This window comes from Phyllostomus hastatus, unplaced genomic scaffold (genome assembly GCF_019186645.2).
Source record: "Phyllostomus hastatus isolate PE091 unplaced genomic scaffold, TTU_PhHast_1.1 phas_contig_34, whole genome shotgun sequence".
Classification (NCBI taxonomy): domain Eukaryota; kingdom Metazoa; phylum Chordata; class Mammalia; order Chiroptera; family Phyllostomidae; genus Phyllostomus; species Phyllostomus hastatus.
Genome location: NW_025333857.1, coordinates 45,691,768 through 45,711,780, shown reverse-complemented (window position 1 = coordinate 45,711,780; position 20,013 = coordinate 45,691,768). Strand labels below are relative to the sequence as shown.

The following is a 20,013-nucleotide window of genomic DNA, read 5'->3' as shown; positions in this document are numbered from 1 at the left end:
CAGGGAGGAAAACTAGAGGCTGATGAGCAATGGCAAAGAAAAAGGGTCGGTGACTGGGAGGTGAGAGGCTAAAAGATACAGCAGTCTGGGGAAACTCCAGAGTCACAGTAGCTGGAAATGCCCAACCATACTTCCTCTGCGGAGCTTGCCGTTATTTTATGAGAGCTTTCCCCTAGCATCCCTCTCTACCAAAATAGTCCTTTACCCTACATTTGAGCTTTACTTGAGATGAGTAGGAAAGGGTTGACAGGTCTCCTCCAGAGCCCAGGCAGCGCAGCTACTGGTAACTATGCCACACACCAGACAGGTCACCGGTTGGCCAGCCCCATGAATCTGGTAGGCACTGGAGCCTCGGAGAACGCAGAGGCTGGCAGAGGAGTCAGAAGCATAGCCAGAGGGGCTCCCACAGCCTCTTGCCCCTGACCCTGCCAGCCCCATCCTGCCTCTCCCACTCCACAACCTTCAGTCGCTCCTTTTCTTTCCACACTAATCCCAAACTCCTCTATCTGGCATTTAAGTTCATGCCCTGGGTTTGTAATCAGAGCAAGTCCCCAACCCCTCAGCACAGGACCTGGGGACTGGTGACACAGATGTTGTTAATAAGTGACTGAATAAATTTATCCTACTTTTTCAACTTATCCTCCCTCCATCTGCACCCCTCCATCCCATCCAGATCCAGACTTGTTATGCTCACTTCTAAATGCATTTTTTGTATACACTATCCCACCTTCTTAGAATGCCCTGCTCTCTCTACCTCTAAAGGTATCATCTTCAGGAAAGCCTGACTGTTCCATCCTTCTGCTGCATCCATCTCTGCCTCTATCCTTTCTCTGGTAGCAGGCGTACACTTACTGCTGCTCCACATGGGAGTACAGCTCCTGGAAGACGGGTCAGCCTCCTTCCGTTGTCCCTCACTATCTGTTTTGGGTTGTGTAGGGCCAAGTACTGTCTCCACCAAACAGCAGGGCCTGGAATTGGGACCCCTGCCACAGCTCCTAGAGAAGCAAAGGGTTTCCCAATGGAGGCCCAGCCTAGGCTGTCCCCAGCAGTAAGGTAGGATGGCCCTGGGGGCAGGACACAGCTTCCTTCCCTTGTTCCCCTGCAGAGAAGCAACGGGAGCTGGCCCGGAAGGGCTCCCTGAAGAATGGCAGTATGGGTAGCCCTGTCATGCAGCAACCCAAGAAGAACAATGTCATGGCCCGGACAAGGTAGAGGCCCCACCCCACCCCACCTGGACCCTGCCAGCCAGCATGTATCTCTCCTGGTCCTGAGCCTTCCCCACTTCCCTCCTTCCTCAGGCCCAGCCCCTCTCTGAGAGGAGAGAATCTCAACAGGGTCCAAGGGGGTGGGGGGAGGGAAGTGGTGGGGCAGGGCCCAAACCAGTCCCTTTCCAGGCTTGTGTGACCCAGTTGCCAATCCAATCCCCCAAATTCTCCACACAGGCTGGTCGTTCCCAATAAAGGCTATTCTTCGCTTGACCAGAGCCCAGATGAGAAGCCACTGGTAGCCCTTGACACTGACAGGTGTGTACAGGGATGTTGGGGCAGCTGGGCAAGCCACAGGAATCTGGCTGATGTATGAACATGGAGTGGACTGTACAGGCCACAACTGTTCTATTGTCAGAATTCGGATGTTCTTTGGATAGCCAGGAGTTCTCCCAGGGAGTGGAATTTTTTTTACCCAGAGATGGGGAAAGGCAGAGAGAGGAAAAGCGGACTGACACAGTCTGCTGCGGTCCGGGACAACTGATCCAATGGCTGTCTTGAGAATGGGCCCTGATTCGATGCTTACTGCCCTGTCCCCTGCAAGGGAACAGCCTTACCACTGGGCACACACCTGGCTGACCAGGACTTTGGGAAACCTGACAAGCCAGGGTAATTTGAGCCTAGAGAAAGAGGGGGAGGGTTGGGGAAAAGGAATAGCATCTTTATTTAGGAAGTTAAAGGTGACAGTTTATTTAGAAAGGCGGTGGGGGGTGGGGGGCTAGGGGACTTATCTTAAAACTGCATTTGCACAGCAAGCACAGTTTTTACTTAGACCATGCTGTTTATTTGGAGGTGTGGGGGAGGGGTTGGTGTTGACTGATGGGGGTGGGAGTGCAGGGAGTTTTCTATTTAATTTCCAGAAATCACTTCCCCTCTGTCTTCTTTCCTCCATGGCTAGCGATGATGACTTTGACATGTCCAGATACTCCTCCTCTGGCTACTCCTCTGCTGAGGTGAGGCCCCACCCTTCCCACCCTAGACACACCCCTCCTCCTGGGAGAAGGGATAGGATCTGGTGCCAAATCACACCCGAGGGGAGCTATGAGCAAAGCTAGGCAGAGCCCCTGTGGGAGCAGCAGGGACTTAACAGGGTACGGCCTGGGAAGGCAGTCTGAAAAAAGGTGAGGTGGCCAGACTCTGGCCTCAAGTTAGTGGGTGCTGGGGTTTGAGGCGGGTTCAGCCCAGGGTGAAATAGAATGCAGTGTGAAAAACAGGTGACACCTTATGAAGATGGGCTTGAAATAGGGGCAGGGCCCTGACAGAGGCAGGACCTGAGGTGAGAAGTTGCCCTTAGAATGGGGTGGGGTGTGTCACAAGGAAGGGTCTGTAAAGAAAGCCAGGCCACAACTGAATTAGTGGTGAAGCCAGGGATATCAGAGAGAGCTGGGAGGGGATGGCTCTGGGGGGATGAAGGCCTGGGGATGCCACCAGGCTGTGGTTGGTGCCTCTGGGTCGCCCTGAGCCTGACCTCCCTCCCCTTTGTCTACAGCAGATCAACCAAGATTTGAACATCCAGCTGCTGAAGGATGGCTACCGGTTAGACGAGATCCCTGATGACGAGGACCTGGACCTCATTCCCCCCAAGTCTGTGAACCCCACCTGCATGTGCTGCCAGGCCACGTCCTCCACTGCCTGCCACATTCAGTAGCGGGTAGGGCTGCCACAGTCAACGGAGCCGGGCCACCGCGGGCCAGGTCAGACTGGGCAGGGGCCGACCCCTCCCCAGCTCCTCTGCCTGCCCCCCGGCCCTGCGTCCCCTACAGCCACCAACCTCGTAAAAGTCATTGCTTCCTCCTATGGTAGGACGTGTACCTCTGTGTGTTCATGGAGCCGGAGAAACCAAAACCGGGTCTCTCTCCACCCCAGGGGCTGAGGAGGGGAAGGGGCTGTTTTTTCAGTTACTTGGGGGACTTTGCCCAGCACCTTGTCCACCTTCCCAAAGCTGCAGTCCAGTGGGGGAGTGGGGGGCTGGACAGCAGAAGGCTGACAGTAGTGAAGTGGGGAGAGGGATCAAAGCCAGGGGCTTGGCCCCACCCCAGCAAAGCCATGAATCCTCCAGCCCAGTAAGGAAAAGGGCTTTGAGGGAGAAAGGCCCCAAGGCAGTGGGGCAGGGCCCAGTACCTTAGAGCCCCCTCCAGCACCCCCTGCCTGCCCGTGTACCTATTTGCATTTCTCCCCTCATCTCTAGATGGGAAGCCTGGCAAAGTCGCCCAGTGGAATATTGTCCCCCACCTATCAGATCACTGCCTTCTTCCTTCTCTTTGCTCTATTCACCCCTTCCTCCCTTGTTCTCTTAGTTCTCTTAGAAAGTAAAGTGGGTCTTAGAAAGAGGCCAGAATTTGGGATGGTTGAGATGATATGATCTATTCTCACCGGCCCCTAACCAATTCATCTCTCTGCCAATACACCTCCCCACCCCGTCCCACTCCCAGACACACACACACAGTTTCTGTTCATTGGCCTCTGTCCCAGGCTGGAAGCAGGAGGTAAGGTGGGCCTCGAATGCCCTATTCCCATCTCAGTCTAGCCTAAGATTTCAGATCCTTCTCCCCAGTGCGAATTTTTAAGGAAGCAAGCTTAGGAGAACACTGTGGCCACATGTGTGTGGCAGGGAGAGCTTGGCAGACTGTGTGTGTGCCTGAAGCTGTGCAGGTGTGCTTCTGTGTCTCTGTGTTGGGCCTGTCTTTCTAAATGTCTGTTTCTGTCAGAGATGGTGAGGAAGTGGCTGTGTGGTCTGCTAACAGTGTGAGAGGCTGTGCAGCAGTGCAGTGGACTGAGAGCCCTGCACTGGGGGTCAGAAGCCTGGGTTCTAGTCCTGGCTCTGGCACTGTCCCTGTGGTCTTCAGCAAGCCACTTGTGTTCACTGGGTTTCAACTGTAAAATGAGCAGCGTCTGAAATTATTAATGTTCTGGAGGAATTTTTGATAGGCATTTCTGTGGAGGTATAGAGGGAACTCTCTGTATGTCTTTGAGTATACCTGGGAGGCTTCCTGAGTTGTATGTCCGTGTGAAAGGAGAAGGGGAAGGTCTATGGGACCTGCGTATGTCCTGAGTGCATGCAGATCTATTGGGAATGCACGCGTGTGTCTATGAATGCGTATATGTATGTGGGTATATAGTATGTATGTGAGTATATATAGTGTGTGTAGCTATATGAGGTGTCTATGAGTCAGAATGTGTGTATTACTGCTTCTGCTGCCATTGCTGGAGTGGGGAAGATGCCAGAAAAGCTGATGATGAAAGTCAAGATGGAGGAGGTGATCAAGGCCCTCCCCTGGGACTGGGCAATATAGACCTGCCCCCATATGAAGAAAAATGAAAGCACAGTTAGCCTAAGACCGCTCAGGTCTATGCCCCACAAACCACATATCCCAGGGCCAGGGTGTATGCCCGCCATTCTTCAGTGCTGTCATCCCACAGCCCCTTCTCCGGATGCCAGCCTTGGGAGGTGGGACCTGGAAGGGAGAGAGGGCAATGAGAGGAAAGAGCAAGGCTGCTAGCTTAGGAAGGGTAGCAGCTCTCCCTGCACCACACCCAGGGGCTACCAGCTTCAAAGTGCTGAGATGCAGCTCTCCACCCTCAATTCCTCCAACCCACCCCTACCTCCTCTAGTACAGTGGCCCTGGTTAGATGAAGAGAAAATGCCAAAGGGAGGCAAGGACAGAGACGGTCCCTGTGGGGCCCACAAGGCCCATACCAGCCCCCATCTGTGCCCATCTCTCCCACTCTGGTCAGATCCCTACACCCTGTCATCCAGGCCCCAGAGCCAAGCCTCCTACTACTGTCACCACCACCTGGGCTCCTTGACTCACCCTTCCAGAACATGGGTACCTCCTCTTTTCCAGACAGGGCCGCCTCCAGGGCTCATTCAGACCTTTGCTGCTGATTTCCCGTGTGACTATGGCCCTCTGGCCCTGAGGAATTAGGGAAAAGCTCCCTTTTCACAGGACATGCCTAGTTTCCTGGCAGGCAAGAGTTTCTAACTAGAGCAGTGTACAGGTAGGTGGTGGGGAGAGGTAGAAAGCTGGCAGCCAGCACCTTCTGGGTCTAGGAAGTGTCTTGGAGGATGAAGGGGAGGACTTGAGGCCTTAGCTTGCCCCCTGCCACCCTTCCCCCTTGTAGATACTGCCTTAACACTCCCTCTACCCTCAGCTCTGGCTGCCACCCAGCCAGGTTTCTCCGCGCTCACTAATTTATTTCCAGGAAGGTGTGTGGAAGACATGAGCCGTGTATAATATTTTTTTTAACATTTCCATCGCAGTATTGACCATCATCCTTGATTGTGTATCGTGTAACACAAATAATGATATTAAAAGCATCAAACAAGCCAGCCTCAGCTCCCTACCTGGGGTGTGGGCAAGGGGCACATGGGCTGGGAAGGGGAGAAAGCTGATCCTCTGAATGTACATTTCACTCTACCTCCGTTCATGGGTTCCCAGGCCAGGCCTGCCACTGACCTGCTGCATGACCTTGGTGAGTCACTTGGCCCCTCGGAACCTCCCTGTCTCTTCATCAAAGTGAGAAGCTTGGCATAGATCTCCAGGGGCCTCTGAACTCCTAGAAATTGGGCTCTATTTAGAGGCTTGAAGGAGGAAGAGACTGAAAGTAGGGAGAGAATTGGCCTTACCTCTCCAGGGCTGGGACTAAGCCAGGTGATATCATAATGGGCAGTGCCCACCCTGGAGAGGGAAGCGGGGTGGGGTAGAAGCAGGAAGGCTGTGGGAGAGGGATGTTGAGAGATCCTTCACATGAGCAGGGGTCACAGCAGCTAGGGGCACCTGCTGGGCTAGAGGTGTGGGCTTTCTGGGAGAGGGGATGGTCACTGATGGTTTGCGAGGAGCCCTTGGTAGGTAGAGCCCACCACAGCACTCCCTAAACCCCACCATGTTCCTCTTCTCCCAAAAGACCAAGACCCCTATCAGCACCTACACTGACTCCTACAGGGCTCCTACCTCCATCAAGGAGGTCTATAAGGACCCACCTCTGTGGGCCTGGGAAGCCAACAAGTTTGTGACCCCGGTAAGTAGAGGTTGGGGGGACAGGCCAGTGTGTACGGCCATGCCTGTCTGGGTGAACAGCAGTGTGTGGCTGTCATTAAGTTTGTAATTATTTGTAGCTTTGCATGTGTGTTTTTTATTCTTTTGCCTAGGTGTGGAATTTATAATAATATATAAAATAGTACAAGATCCTGCCTTCATGGTGCCTACTACACCAGGGTAGGAGATGGAAAGAGTTAGATAATAATCAAGAAATGAACAAGACATTTATAAATTATCGAAAGCACTATAAAAGGAAGAGGGTAATGGAAATGGAAAGTAACCAGAGAGAGCTACTTAAATAGAGAGGTCACAGAAGACCTAGATGAGAGACCTAGATGAGAGCCGTGTGAAGGGCTGAAAGAATAGAGTTCCCGGCAGGACGATCAGGAAGTGCAAAGGTACCGAGGCTGCCAGTGGGATATGCCAGAAAATGTCCAACGGGCATGTTTTCATGCATGTGTATCACAGTCTCCTTGTAGATGTGTGTCTGTACTTGAAGACAGGTAGCCAAGTGTGTCTGTGCAGCTTGCACAAAATGGAGAGATTTGTGAATCTAACTGACTGCCTAAGGGAATTTATCTGTGTGCACCATCCAACAAACTTTGTTGGGGATCTACAAGTGCCAGGCACAATGTGGATACAACAATGAAGGGCCCAACCCTGCCTTTCAGAAACTCTCAGCAAACAAATGAACTAAGTAGGGTTGCCCCGTGCGGAACAGCAGAGGCATAGGCGCTGGTATAAGAGCTGGGAAGGGGAGAACATTCCCAGAACTTGAAAGGCAGATCTACTAAGAGAGCCAGGGGGAGGGGGCTTCCAGCAGAGGAAAGGCATAAGAAAGGGCAGCCTGAGGGCAGGGACCCACCAAGAACTGAGAACTGCTGGAGCACCCGGAGAGGCTTGCCCTACCATAAGAGAGGAACCTGCGACCACAGAGGGCCTCAGGCTGTGTTAAGCAACTAGAACATAATGCTCCAGGTTTTTTAATCTGTGAGTGACATGATTAGATTGTGAGTTATGCCACTCCAGCTACAGTGGCAGGAGATTGGAGGGGCTGGGGCTGAGGGCAGGAAGCCCAGTGAGATGGTAAAGGATGAGGGAGGAGGATGTAGGTGAGAGACGAGGAGACACTGTGGCAGTGAAAAGGGACTTTGTTGGATAAAAGAGAATTTTTCTTTTTTTAAATTTATTTTTCAATTACAGCTGACATATCCTCCACTTTGATTGGAAGTCCTAAATATAGGCAACAGTTTTTAAAATAATTTTTATAATTATAAAATAAATATATGCTCAATGCAGAACATGGTGATAACTCAAAGAGACACAAAGAAAAAGCCTATAATCTCACTACCCTAAATAACCACTGTTAATTTATTATTACATGCTCTTAGGAAGCAAATATTTTTTATGAAAAAGGTGTCATATTGTATACTAATATTTTTAATCTTGAAAGTTTTTTAATATATAGCCATATATCAGGTCATTTTCCTCATCCAAAACATTTTATAATTTTCATGACCTTAGGTATTTTATTTTATGCATGTACCAAAATATATTTAAGAAGTCATATATTATTGGAAGTTTAGAGTATTCATATAATTTTGCTAATACAAAATTATCTTTGTATACATCACCTGTTCCCTAAGAATAAATTCCTAGACATTAAATTGGTAGGAGAAAAGATATACACATTTTTAAAACTTTTCATATATACTTCAAATTGCTGTAAAAAGGTTTGTGATAATTTACATGCCCACCAGCAAAATATGAGAGTGCCTGCCTGCTCTTCCATAATCGATAGAAGGAAATTTTAAGAAATAGTCAACATATCTTGGTTACCATCAGGATATAAAGAGGAGGGAAGAGATTAGGATTGATTCCTGGCTTTGGGGTTCTGGCGCCTGGAGGAACAGTAGTGCTACTAACTGAGATTTGGAATCACAGATCATAGAGAGAGATTTGGAGTTCATTTGGGACAAAAATAATTAAGGACTTTCAGAAAAAAATTCTGGTGGATAGTTGGATATACTTAGCTCTGAAGCAAAAGAAAGATGTTAGGACTCCAGATATAGATTTTTAAATCAGTGCACAGGTGGTAACTAAAGTCATAGGGATGAATAGGATTGCCAAGGAAGGGTAAGAAAATGGCCAATGACAGACCTCTGGAGAATATCAATATTTAAGGGGTAGGTAAACCAAGAAGAGCCATAAAAGGAGACAGAGTGATATGAGGAAGGTCAAAGAGAAACCAGTCAACATAGCATTGTTAGACAAAGGTCAGTATCAATGTTGTCGACACAGAAAGGAATCTCTTGGATGTAGTAACCTGGCCAGAGAGCTTCGGTGGGTAGTGAGGAGTGAAAGCCAGATAGCAGTGGAATTAAAAATGAAGGAAAGTCGTCTGTTTCTGGCAGAATGGTGGTCCAGAAACTGAAAGTTCCTCCTGCTTCAAAACAGTGAGGTCCTGCATAAAAATTAATTTTTATTTTGTTTTGGACTCTCATGAAGGTGAGTGATAAGTATACTTAAAAACTGGAGTTGCCCTGAAGACAAAAGCCAATATCAGCGCTACCAGCAGGAGTTTAAGCTTTAAGCTAGCCAAAAGGTGGAGGAACTAAACCTGTAAATTCCAAACTGAACCTGAAAGTTCAGTAACCTCTGGCTTCTTGCTCCCCAGAGTGTGCACACATACACACACATGATGAATGTATAGCTTTCATGGTGAAAAATATCTTCAATGTGTGTTTCTAGGTATCCTTCAGAGTAAGGTTAATCAAATCAGAGCTCACAATTAAGAGATATAAGAAAACAAACCACCACTGACAGCCAGCAGAAACAACAGATTTAAACCTCCAAGGACTTCAGATATTGGAATTAACAGTTAAAGAGTACAAAATAATCGTGAATTTTTCCAAATAAAATGTGGAATTATCAAAATGAGCAAACAACAAGAGATTATATATTTAAAATACCAGACAAACGTAAAGGAGAACTGAATGGGAATCTTAAAAATAAAAACTATATGTGTTAAAACCAAATATCCATCTGGGATAGTGAATGGGTTAAAGAACAGATTAGACACAGCTTAAGAGTATCAGTGAAATGAAAGAGAGAATGAAAGAAAATTTCCAGAATGCAGCACTGAGAGACAGAGAAAATATGAAACAAACATTAAGAAATGTGAAATATGGAAGAAGATCCATACACATCTATTTGGAGTCCCAAAAAGAAAAAACAGAAAGAATAGGCATCATCTAAAGAGGAAAAAGCTCTGAATTTTCCAGAACTAATGAAAAAAATTAATCTACAGTTACAGAATGAATAGAATGAATTCCACACTTAGGTACCTCACCGTGAACTGCACAACACCAGCTCCAGAGATGACCTTAAAAACAGAGAAAAGTTGTTTGCCAAGTGTTCTCATTTCAGGAACAAAATAAAGAAAAAAGATAAATACATTTCCAGGCAAACAAAAAATAAAATGTTTACTACCATCAGACCCATAGTAAAGAAAATTCTAAAGGACATACTTTGGGTAGAACAAAAATTACCACAGAAAGAACAGTCTGAGATGCGAAAAGAAATGGTGAGCTAGGAAACTGGCAAAGATGAGATAAATTTAAGCAAATAATTATAGAAAATAATTATAATGACTTATTTTTTAAAATTTATATAAAAAACCAAAATATTGGAAAACAATATCAGGTAAGTTGTATATTGGAAAATAATATCATGTAACATGCAATGATAGGAAAGGAATAAAAACCTGTCATTCACAGATGATACAGTTGTGTATATAGTATCTATAAATTACTTGTCCTGGCTGGCGTAGCTCAGTGGATTGAGCGCAGGCTGCGAACCAAAGTGTCGCAGGTTCGATTCCCAGTCAGGGTACGTGCCTGGGTTGCAGGCCATGACCCCCAGCAACCACACATTGATGTTTCTCTCTCTCTCTTTCTCCCTCCCTTCCCTCTCTAAAAATAAATAAATAAAATCTTTAAAAAAATTATTAGAATAAGAATTTAGAAAATTGGATTAATATAAAGTCAATCACAATCACATATTTACATCAACAAATATTTAGGAAACAATTTAAAATATACATATTCTGGCAACAAAAATAAAAGTAGAAATAAATCTGTGTGCAGACTATATGAATTATATTATAAAACTTTGAATATTTTTAAAAATACTTAAATGGAGAGATATCACATGCTTGTGGATAGGAAAAGTCACTAAAATAATCTCAAGATCTTTTTCAAGAATTTGACAAGCTGTTTCTAAAATTTATAGAGAGGATCAGAGGCTCAAGAAATAGCTAAAACACACGGAAAAAAGAAGAGGACTTGCCAATTAGATATTAATATTTATTATCAAACTATATAAATGCATTAAGCATACTATTACTGTATGGATAGGCAAATTTATTAATGAAATAAAACAGATCAGAATTGGAGCCACACACATATGGAGACAATATCCAACAGAGTTGACGGAAAATAAAGCTATGGGAAAAGTTATGTCAGGCTTGGTGTCACAAATCTGTGTGAGAAGATAGGTACTCAATGGGACAATTGGTTATCCATATAAACAAAACTAAAATTGATCGCTAACTCACACAGAGCAATACCTGACAGATTAAAGACTTAAATAAGGAAAGTAAAACTATAGCTTTTAGAAAAAAAAGATGTTATCTCCATTATCTTAGAGTGTGGACATATTTCTTAAATCACAAAAACACTACATAAGAGATTAGTAAATTCAACTATGTTAAAATTAAGAACTTGTGTTCATCAAAAGATTTCACAGACAAAATGAAGATATAAGCCACAAACTGAGAGAACATATTTGCAACATGTGACTGACAAAGGATTAGTATATAGAATATATAAAGAACTGTAAGTCTCAGGGTTAAGTTTAAACACATGTATTGACTCCCTCCTGAAACTCTCAACAACTACAGTAAATGGATATTTAAGACATAAACTCTCAAGAATCGTGAGAAAGAAGAGACATGGCAACAAAATTTCAGAAAGTAGGAAGTGTGATAGATAAGTAGTAACTGACTCTGCAAATCTGAGAAAGCTGAATCCAAAGTCAACAGTGAGAAACAAAAGACATAAATCAACATTAAAGTACAGAATTTTCACAAGCCTCAGGCATTATTATAATAAATACTAGGCTTCTCTGGAACTAAATATGGAAGAGGACCAAGGCTAAAATAAGGATGATTTGAAAACTGTTTAAGAAGCAGTTCATAGGGTGACTACCCACCCCATCTCTGCGAAAGTCAGAGGGCTTATTTTTTGGTGAGGATCTCAGGACTGGGGATACCAGGCCCAGTTGTGGGCAATGTACCATATTGAAAACAGGTGAACCTCTGTATACTGAATGCTAAAACCTTCAGCAGCATTCTTGTCCACTAGTTCTCAGAACACTGGCAGCTAGGTCACTACCCTCAGGCCAAAGATTGAGAGTCCCTTCTGAAAGATATGATCAGCCCAAGAGGAAAGACCTACAGATACTGACAGAGTGGGTAAAAAATAGTCTAGCCAGATCACCCTACAATGAGGCTCATGATTGACAAAGTCCACCCACAGCTCAGAGGTTCCAATAAGCTTTTTAAATCCTACTCATAAACATGAGCAGACAATTACAGATTTTATAGACATCTGAGGAAGGCTTGAATGGAAAAAGTGATCTCTGTGAGTTCTTCTAAACGACTGTCTTTGCAAATACGTGTCCATGTCTGAGTGTGTATGTATAGATGTACATTTGTAAGTGTCTATGAATGTATCTGGGTACACAGATCTATGTGTATGTGTGGACGTGTGAATGTGTGTAAAGTTCAGGGCGGGGGGTGGTGACAAGTCATAGGACTCCTCCACCCATATGAAACATGACTGGGCAGGATCTGCCCACAGAACAAAACCTCAGCTGGCACAGAGGATCCAAGAAGCCCCTTAACTGAGGGGTTTTCAGGGTGGTCTCATCCCTGGAGACCTAGGAGCAGCAAGGTCTCATCCCTGGCCAAGAGAACCCTCTCCTCGTTAGATCATAAGGGGGCAATGTGGGTGGCAGTGTCACCATCCCAGCACCTTGCTGCCCGCAATAAGGAAGTCCATTCTGGGCTTTTCTGGGTGTCCTGCCCCTGTGACCCAACTGCCTTTACATACTAGCTGCCTACAGACACCTACGGGCCCACAACTAACTTGGCATTCTGCCTTCAGCTGAGGACAAAGGAGCCCAAAGGGAGGTCTTGACCTGAGATTCCACAGATCTAGCCCAACAAGGAATTATGGGATAAGGTGAAGTGAACTGCAAGAAGCAGAGGGGCCCAGGGCCTGAACCAAGGTCAGGGTAGGATGAGGACCAAGGCAAAGTGAGTGTCAGGGTCAAATCAGAACCACTTCAGAAGCAGAGGCCCCTCCAGTCCCATTCTCCTTCAAGGTGTCAGATTTCAAGGGAGCCCGTCCTGTTAAAAATACCTACACAAGGTAGCCAGCTCCCAGGGCAGCCAGCCTTTCCTGAAGCTTAAGATTATACCAGGGGCCCCGCTCCTCTGTCGGGGGTGATCCACCAGGCCCTGCTCCAGGCAGCTCTGCCTTTAAAGAATTCCCAGTCAATAGATGAGAAATGAAAATATCAGAAAATGCCTGACTTTAGGCCCTAGCCTTGGATGGAGAGAAAAGCAAAGTGTAATTCAAATAAGAGAACTATGCAGAGGGGCCAAGACTGGCATGGGGATCCCTTTAGCATAGGGAGGGGTGTTAGGACACTGGCCAGGGCTGACCTTCTCAATAGGGGCTTGATCTAAGTCCAATAGGACCCCAAGCCTGGATGGAGTCCCTGTGTACCTAGCCATTTCCTTCACTCTTCCCTTGCACAGGGCCTGACTCAGACCAGGCAGCGCCACGTGAACCCTGAAGCCCTTCAGAAGATGGTCAAATGTGCTGTGCGGGACTATAGCTATAAGAGTTCCATACCAGGCCACCCCTACTTGCCTGAGAAATACTGGCTCTCTCAAAAGGAAGGTAGGGCCTCACCCTTCACCAACCCTGACCTCATTCAGTGACCCTAATAATGACCCCCAACCTGAATCTAACTTGAATCTTGACCACCCTGATCATACATCACTCTTATTCCCACCCATGGCCTGGGCTTCTTCTCTGACCTCACCTGCTCCAGCTCGACTCCCAAACCATCTGACCTGACACTGACCCTGGAGGTGATTCAGGCCCTGCCTTTGGGGAACTCCTTTTCTGTTGTATTTGTCTGCTTCCAAAGGACTGGAAGCTGCCTTCCAGAGAACTAGAAGAGTAAGATATGGATCTTATTCTTAGAGAGATGGAATATTAACCTCCTCCGAACAAGTCCAAGTGCCATCTCCTCTCATCTTTTTTTTTTTTAAGATTTTATTTCTTTATTTTTAGAGAGGGAAGGGAGGGAGATAGAGAGAAAAACATCAATGTGCGGTTGCTGGGGGTCATGGCCTGCAACCCAGGCATGTACCCTGACTGGGAATCAAACCTGCGACACTTTCCTCTCATCAAGTTCCATCAAGTTCCTCTCATCTTGTTCCATCAAGTTCCCCATCTCTGCTGCATCCCTCTTCCCACCACACCTCTTTCTCTCCACCTGGAAGCCTTGTCCAATATCTTCCTGCCTAAAAATTCTCTCTTCCTCCTCCCCTTCATAACCAAGATTCTCGGAAACAGACTGTGCTCCCTGTTTCTATCTACTTCCTCACTCCTTACACTTTATGAGAAACAGTCTTTCTCATTTGCTTGGGTGTTAATGGTCTTTCACTCTGTACATTCCAGAAGAGTAAAGGTTCTTGTCTCATTCACAACTATGCCCTCTCCATCTGGAACAGCACAAGGCTTCATAAGTATTTGTTGAATGAACAGATGACAACTCTTAATCTAGTTGAAATTGGGGGTCTGCATCTTCTATGCTCAGACATTAAAATTGTTCTTGTGTGGTTTTAACTACCACATCCACCAGATTTCAATCTTTACCTTATGAGACCTACCCTATGCGCTTCACTCTCTGACCACTCTCTACTTCTTGAAATATCTTCCTTCTCCAGCTTCTCTGATGCCTCAATTTCCTGGGTCTCTTGTCCACTCACTCTGGAAACATGAGGGTTCCTCAGGGTACTAATCTGAGCCTTTTCCTCTCCTTACTCCTCTCCTGAGGCCATTTTATCTAATCCATGTCTTTAATTGCAACCCCAAGTCTTTCTTTCTAGCTTTGGCCTCTCATCCAAATTCTATTCTCCATCTGACTATGGTCATCTTTACCTGAATGTCCCAAATACCCCAAACTCAGTATGTGCAACCTACCAACCCAGAACTCCCAATCCCAATACCCTGCCCCATACACACAGCTGCTCTTCCTCTAGGGCTCCTAGACCTCCATTCCTGATGTCTCTCTCTCACATGTGTTCTTTCAAACTGTTAGGAGAGTGGATTGCAGAGGGCCTTGTTGGACAGACTTAAAGGTTATTGGGTGGATGGGGCTTTGAAGGGTTTTATGTAGGGGAGTGTCCTGGTCAGATTTTCATCTGTGAAAACTGCCCAAACTGCTATGTAGAGTTTGGGTTGTAGGATTCAAAGATGAAGTAGGGAGACCAGTAGGCTAATAAAATAATAGTTTTCTAAGTCCTAAGTGTTTTACATATGTTCATTCATTTCAGTCTCACAACAGCCCTATGAAGTAGATAGCACTATTATCCCATTTTAAAACTGAGGAAACAGATATAGTGAAATTAACTCAGTGAAGGTCAATATAATTAATATCTGTAGAGATAAAACCTGAAGCCAGGCAGTCTATCTGCAGAGTCCATCCTATTAATCAAGACATTATATAGTCTCCTGGTTAAGGCACTGCGTGGATACAGGGGAGATTATAGGAGACTCATAGGATAGATTCAAGTGATTTTAAGGAGGCAGAATAAGCAAACTTTAGAGACTGGTTGTGGAAGATGAGACATAGGGAGAAACTGGGAGGAGGGCCAGTTTCCAGGTTGGTTCTATCGAGAGGGTGATGCCAGTATGAAAGTGATCAGCTCAAAGGATCCAGACCCCACTCAGAAGCAAGTCTTAGGTAGAAAATGAGCTACATCTCACTAAGAAAAGTGTACACCAAGCTGGGCTTTGACTGGCCTGAGGGAAATCAGTGGGGGTCCAGTTTTGTGCTGGGGATCAGAGGAGAAATATTTTGGGAGTCTCAGATTCTGGGATGGAGTAAGGAGTAACACTGTCTTATTCTCCACCCCTATAATCAAGCAGACAAATGCAACCCAAACTACTTGTGTAGTGACCGGTATAACACATGGAGAATGGGACCTTACCACTGCACTGACTGGAACAAGTACACCACATGCCTTCCCCGGCTGCCTAAGGTATCTGCTGTGCCCAGCACAGATGGGGTTTCGGACACTCGAGCACACACATGCACCTCCCAAACCACAGTGACTGATAATTCACCATTAATTACTCATCCTTTTGCCATTAAAAATGACCGAGGGCTCTTTCCCATATGTGAAATTAGGGTTTGTATTTCCTAGAAGACAAAGGAACCCAGGAGTGGAGCTGTGCTGGGTCTCTGGGTTCCAATCTCTGGCCAGGTTCTACCGGGACATGGTTAGTGTGCACTCTTTGATGTGCTGCCTTCCTGAAGCTTGCCACTTAGCTCCTTCCCACGTGTCTGGCCAAAGTATCAGTGATAGGCTGAGTCAACCTGCTCATCTCTCTCTTCCTTTGTGACCTAAGCAAGGACAAACCGAGGTAGAACAAGGCCACTCGTAAGCAGTGCAGATAAATATAGGAGAGTCTTTCAAGGAGAGAGGAAGGAATCCAGCGGCAGCCCCAGAACTAAGGGAAGAGGAAACGTGAGAGGCTCTGAGACCAGAGCAGGGGTTCTCAACTGTAGGCTGATGGCTGAACCTTTTTGAATCAGAACCTCCTCAAGAATCAGAACTTTTCACAAGTTCTCCCAGGGGATTCTGACGGGCAGGCAATATTGAAAACACCTATTAGAGACACCGAATTTTTTTTTAAAGAGGGAGAAACACGGAGACAGTGCTAGACAGAGTCAGCTAGACAAAGAAGGGTAAAATCAAAAGCAAACGCTGAGGCAGGATTGTCAGAGGTTCAGGTCCCCCCGTGGGTTCCAACTAGTTTCATTCCCTTCTCCCGCCCCCCAAGTAGGCGGAGTAAACGCGTTGCCCGGCGACAACTCTAAACACTCAGTGCCAGGGGGAGACGCCAGCACGTGGATGGCGGGATGAGGCGCGGCCTGGTACTGGTCTGCGTGTTCTGGGAGGGAGAACCCCCGAAAGAGGGTCCTTCTGAGTCAGAGATTGAGGTAGCCTGTGTCCCATTTCCAGGAGGCCGGGATGGAGACAGTAGTTCGAGGAATGCCGTTGGAGTACCCTCCTAAGCCGGAGCGACTCAATGCCTATGGTAACGGGTGGTGAGGTGGTGGAAGGGAACGGGGCGGGAGGCCAGAAAGAGAGTGGGGTGGGGACCTGTGCGATGGGGTGGAGGCCGAGGGCCCTGGAGAGGGTGTGACCCTGTCTCTACCTGTCTACCTGTTTTTGTCTGTATCTCTCCCTGTCTCCCACCCTGTCCCTTCCCATTCTTGTGACTGTCGGGGCCTGCGGGTCTGGGGACCTGCGGGCCCAGAGCGCGAGGTGGTGGTGAACATGCTGAACTCGCTGTCGCGGAGCCAACCACTGCCGCAGATCGCATCCCGATGCGGGTGCGCAGACCCGCTGCCGGGCCGCCTGCCCTACCAGGGTTATGAAAGCGCTTGCTCCGGCCGCCACTACTGTCTACGCGGGATGGACTACTGCGTCACCGGGGCACCCTGCAACGAATGCCGCCAGCGGCCTCTGTACCCAGTGCAGCCGACTGTAAGGTTCGCAGGGCCTCGCCCTGCTCAGCTGGGCCGTGCCCCCAAACAATCCGGGTCCCCAGAGTCCAGCCTTACCCTGGCTGCAAGCTCTCTATCCCGCACCACTTCTAGCCTGGACCTGCCTCTACACCAGGCCCCACCCCGCTCCATCCCGCTAGGCTCCCTCACTGGGTCCCGCCCTGTTCTGCCCTCCGCTCCACGGCCTGAACTGACTGCGGAAGGGGGAAAACCTGCAGGAAGATTCCCCCAAGTTTCCGATCCTGTCTCTCCAGAACCGTGCTCAAGGCCAACTTGGCTCCTGTATCTCTTCCGGAGGCCCCGCCGGAGGATTTTGTTAAGAAACCTTGCACATCAGTCACATCCCCTACCCACGCTCTCCAGCCCCACTCCCTACCTGGACACCCGGCCCTGGGGACCTGTTCTCAGAAGTGCCCTTTATTCCTGGGCCTCGGGTCACTGTCAGTAATGGGCAGGGTTACTGCCCAGTGGTAAGTGAGCAAAGAAATGGTGACTGGATTACCAGAACGGCCCCGGCCTCCTTGGAGCCTTGCACCACCTCCGGACGTAGACAGCCTCGCTTTTCACCTCTGGAAAAACTGAGGCCCAGGTGCCCAGTTGCAGCCGACTGTGGCGCGCGCAGCCTTCTCTCTGCACCCGGCGGCAGACAAGGAGGGCTGAACCTGGGAAAACAACAATGTCCACATCAGATTAGACAGTTATGCAGGGGTTATTCCCGAACCCTGTCCCTAATCCCATGGTGATACCCTCCGCTCCTTCCTAGGCAGAGAGAGACTGATTCCTTGTACGAGACTGGGTCTTATCCCTTACAAGGGCAGGGGAGAGAATGTGCCTGAGCCTCAGAAATGTCACCCCGTCGATAGTGGGGAGTACCTTGGCTAGAATCCGGGAACTCCCAGGTTCTCAACGACCCTCCCTAGAGTCCAGCATGTTGCACAGCCCAGCCTGGGAGTGGAAATGAGGCCTTACGGGGAGAGGGACTTCCAGGTGTCTTCCCAGAGGTGATGTTTCTTGGTTTCTCGAAGGGCCAGGAGGCCTGAGGGGAGAATCTCTGAGCCGTAGGACTGATTGCTGAAGCGTCGCTCGGAGTCCTGTTCCTGGCTGGAGGGTAGGGGAAAATCAAAAGGCCTGACCCCTCCCTTCCCACTGCTTCCTCCTCCAGGAGTGTATTGCCGTACGACCACCGGCCCGGAATGCAATGTGTTGTCATAACTCCCCCGCCACCATACTACCCATGTCCTAACCTTAGGTGAGTCTGGAGCACACCCGCAAATGCACACGCACACTGGAGGCTGTTTTCTTGGCGTGGCGGGGAACTCCGGGTTTAGTTGGGGTGGAAACTGTCCACTGCGATGCACTGATTGGAAGGTACCACCAGGGGGCGCGAGTGCCATGGGGAAGTGAAAAGTGGCAAGGACGTAGAGGACCCCATGAAGGCGGGGAGGTCTGCATTGAGCGGTTACAGGTTGGCAATTAGACGTAGAATCAAGGGATCAACGCTTTAGGTTCAGGGCTTGAAGTAGAGGGTAAGAAATCAATGTTAGGGAGCAGGTATTGGAAATAAAAAATTTGACGGTTGAACCCGAGGTCAGTGTTGGACCAGCATTAGGGGTAAAATGTTGAGATAAGGTTAGCATTGACATTGAAAATTGGAATCAGACAGATGAGGGTCCAAAAGGGCTAGCCCATCTCTCCTCACAGGTGGGACACAAGTCACTTTAAGAAGACTGGTGCGGCCCAGAGAAACAACTATGTTGTCCACCCTGAATTTGTGTCGGAAACCTTCTGACTACCGCTGCTGGTAGAGCCTGAGCCAGCCAGGCCAAGGAGGTTGAGCAATAAATAAACTTTTCACCCCATAGGCTGCCTCCTGTGTCCTCACCCAGCAAGATCTGTCAGGGAGGAAACATTCACTCAGGCCTCTGTCAAGCCCCCTACACTGATGTGCATATTCTCAAAGACAACCTGCCTTGAGCCCTCCCCACCCCCATCATCTCAATACTTACCTTAGGTGCCCCTGAGTGCCACACGCCATATCCACCTGGTGTGTTCATCTCCTCCACCCCAGAGCCCAAACTAGTAGGTCCACCTGGCCATGCAGGGAACACCCTCCAGCTAACATTTCTCCGTCTCCTAAACTTAGATGGTCCTCACCCCAGCATCTTAGTGGACCCAGAATCCTCCAATCTGCAGTCAGGGCCCTGTCCCTATACCCATAGCTCTTGATGTGTACTCGCAGTCAATCACAGCCTCCCAAAACCTATATTCAGACACCTCACTGCCCTCCCCCACCCAGGTCTAAAACAATTTTGGAGGGTTTCATGACCAAGAAATTTCAAATTACAAAACAAAACTCTGTTTCCATGTCCCTCAGGGAGCAAGGGGTTGGGTGTTCTGGAATCTCTGGGCATCCCACTCCTTCCTGGGGCGGGCGTTTGGCGGGGCATGCCCACTTCCTTGCAGCACAGGAATTTCCAACAGTTGTCGCGGGTGGGGGCAAAACACCCAGGAGAAGTCAGTCTTCTAGGTCCCTAACCTTGACTTATGCTGTTCTGGACCTCCCCTCTGGTGAAACCAAGATACCTCGGTGGGGTTCTCGATTGGATCTGCTCTCTACTGAGCCGCTGAGATTCTCCCGGTATTCCGCTACCCTTTTGCCATATGGGAAACTTTTTTCCATATGGAAGAGCTAGTGAGGAGAGCGTTATACCAAGACAGCCTCCACCTGTCCAAGTATGGATGGGAAGGAGTCCCAAGGGCCAACC

General features: G+C 48.0%; 2 protein-coding genes across 10 annotated transcripts in view; both read left to right on the top strand.

Moving 5' to 3' along the window:
- The window catches only part of FAM219A (family with sequence similarity 219 member A), a 53,015-nt gene extending 47,420 nt beyond the window's left edge, over positions 1 to 5,595 (top strand). For 5 of the 7 annotated variants that reach the window (XM_045840746.1, XM_045840743.1, XM_045840744.1 and 2 more), the window contains 4 exons: positions 1,106 to 1,208; positions 1,443 to 1,523; positions 2,164 to 2,218; positions 2,755 to 5,595. In XM_045840746.1, the coding sequence (XP_045696702.1) occupies positions 1,106 to 1,208; positions 1,443 to 1,523; positions 2,164 to 2,218; positions 2,755 to 2,913 (398 nt within the window). In that variant the 3' untranslated portion in view covers positions 2,914 to 5,595. The remainder of the gene's footprint in view (positions 1 to 1,105; positions 1,209 to 1,442; positions 1,524 to 2,163; positions 2,219 to 2,754) is intronic. The other 2 variants (XM_045840745.1, XM_045840742.1) reach the window with 1 other exon arrangement.
- Positions 5,596 to 6,149: 554 nt separating this feature from the next.
- Positions 6,150 to 19,095, top strand: CUNH9orf24 (chromosome unknown C9orf24 homolog). 3 transcript variants are annotated; one of them, XM_045840833.1, is made up of 7 exons: positions 6,150 to 6,284; positions 13,194 to 13,338; positions 15,601 to 15,713; positions 16,701 to 16,776; positions 16,999 to 17,233; positions 18,411 to 18,497; positions 18,950 to 19,095. In XM_045840833.1, the coding sequence occupies exons 1-7, from the start codon at positions 6,150 to 6,152 to the stop codon at positions 19,035 to 19,037; spliced, it is 879 nt and encodes a 292-aa protein (XP_045696789.1). In that variant the 3' UTR covers positions 19,038 to 19,095. The 3 variants fall into 3 exon arrangements, with proteins under 3 accessions (XP_045696789.1, XP_045696788.1, XP_045696790.1); XM_045840832.1 differs by having other exon boundaries at positions 15,598 to 15,713; XM_045840834.1 differs by lacking the exons at positions 6,150 to 6,284; positions 13,194 to 13,338; positions 15,601 to 15,713 and adding an exon at positions 16,577 to 16,612.
- Positions 19,096 to 20,013: the final 918 nt, after the last annotated feature.